We start from the raw sequence: 6,009 nt of genomic DNA, 5'->3' as shown, positions 1-6,009 counted from the left end.
CCCAATCATAGACTGTTCTCTCTACTACCGCATGGCAAGCGGTACCGGAGTGCTAAGTCTAGGACAAAAAGGCTTCTCAAATGTTTTTACCCCCAAGCCATAAGACTCCTGAACAGGTAATCAAATGGCTACCCGGACTCGCTACTTTTATAGCCTCGCTACTGTATATAGCCTGTCTTTTTACTGTTGTTTTATTTCTTTACCTACCTATTGTTCACCTAATACATTTTTTGCACTATTGGTTAGAGCCTGTATGTAAGCATTTCACTGTAAGGTCTACACCTGTTGTATTTGGCGCACGTGACAAATAAACTTTGATTTGATTTCACACACTCAACACAAGTATTTGTGTTGCTAAAAGAGAGAGAGAGAGCGACACAGAGAGAGCGACACAGAGAGAGCGACACAGAGAGAGCGACACAGAGAGAGACACACACAGAGAGACACACACAGAGACACACACAGTGAGAGAGAGACACACACACAGAGAAACAGAGAGACACACACACACAGAGAGAGACTCAGAGAGACTCAGAGAGACTCAGAGAGACGCAGAGAGAGAGACACTCAGAGACACGCAGAGAGAGAGATACTCAGAGACAGCCATAGTTGTGACTTTTCCTGTGTCCTTGAGTGACATATTGCATGTGTAATTGGAGTGTAATGAACTTAAAGGGAATATAATATAATTGACTATTAGCATTTCAATGAATGAGGGAACAATCTTGCATATGTTCATAACTGCAATAGCTTTATTTTTCTTAAAAAATTAATGAAATTATAAAAAGTTGACATTATTCAACATTTAACAAGGTAAAAACAAACACATAAATATTTGAGTGTGAATGTTTGGTTTATATTTCTCACCCTGCACTAAATAATAATAAATATGATGTTCTGGGCATATGCCCAGTTTAATTTCCATGTTTTACAGTGCAGTTCAGGGTATGACAGAATCACTCAAAACGTTTCAGAGGATCAAGGAGTGGTGTTGGTTTGGGCCATTTAGTTGGTGTTGGTGAAGGCCTGGTAGAGGGCAGTAAGCTGGGCCTTCAGATCCTGGGCATAGGGGTCCAGCTTGTCCTTGAGGTCCTCAGCATAGGGGGCTAGGCTCTGCTGCACCATCTGAGCTCTGGTGGTCAGCTGGCTCTGGAGGTTCTCGGCCAGGGGGGCCACACTCTTCTGGAAGTCCTGCAGGCGCAGGTCCACTTTCTGCTTCAGCTCATCTGTGTAGGGACCCAGCTGGGACTGCATCTCCTTCACACTCTGCTCCAGACTCCCCTTCAGCTCCTCACTCTTCTGGAGCAGGGTGGCCCTCAGGGCCTCGGAGTCCAGGGACTCTGCGTAAGGGGCCAGATCCTGTTTCAGCTGCTCCACTCTCTGCTGGACTTGTGTCTTGATCTCCTCCGCGTAGGGCTCCAGTTTCCCCTTGACGCTGCCCAGGTCCTGCTCCAGACGCTCTCTCAGCACCTCAGCCTCCTGGGTAATCTTGGTCATCAGGTCCTTGGCTGCAGGAGGAAGCTGCTCCTGAAGGGAGATGGCGTATTGGCTGGCCACATCAGCACTCTCTGTGATACGGTCACTGCAGGAGAGGAGAGGAGAGGGGTCTGGTCAAGATTCTAGTTTTATTTATTATATTTTTATTTAACTTTACTTACTGTAACTAGGCAAGTCAGTTAAGAACAAATTCTTATTTACAATGACGGCCTACCCCGGACAAACCCTCCCCTAACCCGGACAACACTGGGCCAATTGTGCACCGCCCTATGCGACTCCCGATCACAGCCGGTTGTGATACAGCCCGGGATCGAACCCAGGTCTGTAGTGATGCCTCTAGCACTGCAATGCAGTGCCTTAGACCGCTGCACCACTCGGGTGACTAGTACTCTGAGGGCTTCCACTACAGACATTACAAACATGTTATGACAATAGATCACAGGTCAAATTACTTACTTGACATCCTGTCCCAGCTGAGACTTCCTGATCATCTGGACGGTGTCGTCGGCAGTTTTTGTTGCCTTGGCGACATAGTCCCAGAAGGCATCTGTCAGCTGCTCCAACTGTGGCTTGGGCTCATCAGCATAGAATAGGTTAGCATGGCAACCTGTTGGAGTGTGGAAGTAGAGTTAGTTCCTGTGAAACTGCTAGTTTAACCTGACCTACTTTATGACCTTACACTGTTCAAGGAGCTTGAATTAGAACAAGTTTAAAATAATAATGATTCTAATCATCTTGTTGCATTCAAAGGTTTCAAATAAAAAAATTTACAGACTAGTTATGGTTGTGGTAACATTAGATGTTACTTACCAGAGAGTATAGCAATTGCAAGCACCACCAACACCTTCATATTTGCGTTTCTCACTGAAACAGAAACATCATTAATCAATTACACTTCAAATACATTTGAATCTTAGAACCCTAAAATCACAGTTTCTCAACACCTTGTTTTGAATCTCAGCATTGGCCTCACCTGTTTTTTTCCTGGTGTATCTCTGTGTATTCAGTCTGTCTGTGTGTCTATCAGACCAGTGCCATGGTGTATATATAGTCGAAACCAGAGCTGTAGCTGAAAGCCCAAAGTCCAGGAGTCACTGCCATGTCACCTCTCTTCCTGCTTCTACTACAACTCCTTGCTGGCTGTGATCACATGACTGTTCGCTTACTATATCGACATACACATGCACACGCACACACAAATCACAATGACATAACATTATTTTGTTATGTTCATATTCACTCTCTGAGCCTGACAGACTGAACATAGACAGACCAGACTTGATTAACCTTGCTTTGATTGAACTTCAATATGTTTCTTTTGGGAATCTCCCCCACCACCACCATGGTCCTTTTATTGGTTATATTCTAATTAGACAACTGTGCATGGACCTTGACCCTTCTACTGAAAGCCTCATTCTAGAGAAGACTTACAGTCAGGGATGCAACTTTCACTGGGGACATGTCCCCCCCACATTCTGAAATTGCATTTTTGTTGCCCACAGTTTTATCATTGGAATGTGATACAAAATGAGGCAACTGCGTGCTTTAGGACCATGCGGACGTCTCCGAGCGGTTGGGTAGTCTGTTTGGAATGTTTATCGGACAGGATAAAAAATATATAAATAATTTCCAAAATATGGCCCCCCCCGACTTCGAAAACCAAAGATGCGCCCCTGCTTACGGTAATACTAATGGGTAAAGGTATTTCACTGCTGATGGCCGGCAGATAACCTTAAGCATGTCCACACCAAAGACACTTTGTAATCAGGTCAAGCAATGAGACCACAACCACATATAATACTACCTAGATTCTACGGATGCTGGCATTAGTGTACATTTGACCTTTCAATTTGGACATGATTTCATTCTATGGGGGTACGACAGGGTTCAATTCTCGGGCCGACTCTTTTCTCTGTATATATCAATGATGTCGCTCTTGCTGCGGGTGATTCCCTGATCCACCTCTACGCAGACGACACCATTCTGTATACTTCTGGCCCTTCTTTGGACACTGTGTTAACTAACCTCCAAACAAGCTTCAATGCCATACAACACTCCTTCCGTGGCCTCCAACTGCTCTTAAACGCTAGTAAAACCAAATGCATGCTTTTCAACCGATCACTGCCCGCACCCGCCCGCCCGACTAGCATCACTACCCTGGACGGTTCTGACCTAGAATATGTGGACAACTACAAATACCTAGGTGTCTGGCTAGACTGTAAACTCTCCTTCCAGACTCATATTAAACATCTCCAAACCAAAATCAAATCTAGAATTGGCTTTCTATTTCGCAACAAATTTACCCTAGTAAAACTGACTATCCTACCGATCCTCGACTTCAGCGATGTCATCTACAAAATAGCTTCCAATACTCTACTCAGCAAACTGGATGCAGTCCATCACAGTGCCATCTGTTTTGTTACCAACGCCCCTTATACCACCCACCACTGCGACCTGTATGCTCTCGTCAGCTGGCCCTCGCTACATATTCGTCGCCAGACCCACTGGCTCCAGGTCATCTATAAGTCTATGCTAGGTAAAGCTCTGCCTTATCTCAGCTCACTGGTCACGATAACAACACCCACCCTTAGCACGCGCTCCAGCAGGTATATCTCACTGGTGATCCCCAAAGCCAACACCTCCTTTGGCCGCCTTTCCTTCCAGTTCTCTGCTGCCAATGACTGGAACGAATTGCAAAAATCGCTGAAGTGGGAGACTTATATTTCCCTCACTAACTTTAAACATCAGCTATCTAAGCAGCTAACCGATCGCTGCAGCTGTATATAGTCCATCTGTAAATAGCCCACCCAATCTACCTACCTCATCCCCATATTGCTTTTATTTACTTCTCTGCTCTTTTGCACTAAGTATCTCTACTTGCACATCATCTGCTCATTTATCACTTCAGTGTTAATCTGCTAAATTGTAATTACTTCGCTACTATGGCCTATTTACTGCCTTACCTCCTCACGCCATTTGCACACACTGTATATAAACTTTCTTTTTTTATATTGTGTTATTGACTGTACGGTTGTTTATTCCATGTGTAACTCTGTGTTGTTGTTTGTGTCGCACTGCTTTGCTTTATCTTGGCCGGGTCACAGTTGTAAATTAGAACTTTTTGCAACTAGCCTACCAGGTTAAATAAAGGTGAAATTAAATATAGACATCCTGGCGTTTGTTCAGCCATCAACGGTGGCATCCCAACGGTTGTGTCACCTCAACTGCCAACGCAAACCTATAGCGCAGTGTCAACCTTCACACATATTAGTCATCACTGGGGTCAGAGGTTATTTGAGGTGTTGAATGTTACATAGGGAATTGTAGATTCCAGGCAACTGCCTCTCCTTATTCTACTCTCTATAGAGTGGCACTGTGATGGTTTGTAATAAGGCACAGTGGGCAGATATGAGGTTTAGAATTTAACTCCTGAATTCACAGCTCCAGATTACCAGGATGTGACATCATGAATAACTCAAGTGATGTAGAATGAGTGCTGTGAAGATTCTCAATCTGGCCATTCTCTGGGTAGACTGATCCACCTTTTTGACATGGTAATGTTGTTCCCAGACACTTCTTTGCGCAATAACCTGGGGGTAAGGTTATGACAAGGTAAACTACCAGTATAGCACAGTAACCCACTATCCATTTAAACAGAATAACTACAGTATGACAAAAGGGGAGCTTTCCATTGAAACATTTAAGTGTACTGTAACATTTAATTGATTCCAAATAAATTCCTAGACACCATACCTTATCTACTAGCTATTGTGAAATCACATCTAATGAATGGACTGGGCCCCTGCGAACCCTAACCCTAGACCCTATCACAGTGTGCATGGGCCGGGGTCAAATGAACTTTGGTCAGACAACTGACACATGGAAGTGCTTGAACACATGACCTCACAGTGAAACTGAAAACTATATCATAGAATATATTCTGGGAGTTAATGCCAGCTGGCTGGGCATCAAACTTAAACTGACTATAAATCAATACCCTATCTGATCAGAATGATATATCATGAAGTTTGGAAGGAAGGTGTTGTCTGGACAAAGTGCTATTTATGTCTGAGAAATGGCTGTGATTGGCTCAGAGAATGGCTGATTCGATCTGAGACTTTCTGTGCCATCAAGGAAAAATCCATGAAACTGACCTGGTGTGAACCAGATACTCACTATCAACATTGTAGAGTTGTAGCATCATCTATAAAGACAAATATACATTATGGTTGAGAGAAAGAAACAGGCTAGTGTATGTAAAAGTGCATAAGCCTCAATACAACACATCTACCCTCAGATGATATTAACAGTAACAGACCTGTATAACGGCAAAGACAACAAGTGTCCTGCTGCACATGTATCACTACTGTATATCATTGAAAAACTATAGACAAGAGGATTGAATGGAGATGTGTTTATCAGCATGCAGTCCCAGGAGATTGGTCTTCACTGAGCATCTCTGACCACTATTTTATGTCCCAAACTGTGTTTGTGACACTTTACCCAGAGGTG

At 43.8% G+C, this 6,009-nt stretch overlaps 1 protein-coding gene across 1 annotated transcript; it reads right to left on the bottom strand.

The window, feature by feature from the left end:
• Positions 1 to 730: 730 nt before the first annotated feature.
• Positions 731 to 2,689, bottom strand: LOC106605692 (apolipoprotein A-IV). Its single transcript, XM_014201582.2, has 4 exons — positions 2,471 to 2,689; positions 2,308 to 2,361; positions 1,954 to 2,104; positions 731 to 1,582 (listed from the first exon to the last, which is right to left on the bottom strand). Exons 2-4 carry the CDS (start codon positions 2,345 to 2,347, stop codon positions 1,006 to 1,008), a joined length of 768 nt encoding a protein of 255 aa, XP_014057057.1. The 5' UTR covers positions 2,348 to 2,361; positions 2,471 to 2,689; the 3' UTR covers positions 731 to 1,005.
• Between the last annotated feature and the right edge of the window lie 3,320 nt (positions 2,690 to 6,009).

The sequence above is a fragment of the Salmo salar genome, chromosome ssa05, assembly GCF_905237065.1.
Source record: "Salmo salar chromosome ssa05, Ssal_v3.1, whole genome shotgun sequence".
Taxonomy (NCBI): domain Eukaryota; kingdom Metazoa; phylum Chordata; class Actinopteri; order Salmoniformes; family Salmonidae; genus Salmo; species Salmo salar.
This window is presented reverse-complemented; position numbering and strand designations above follow the sequence as displayed.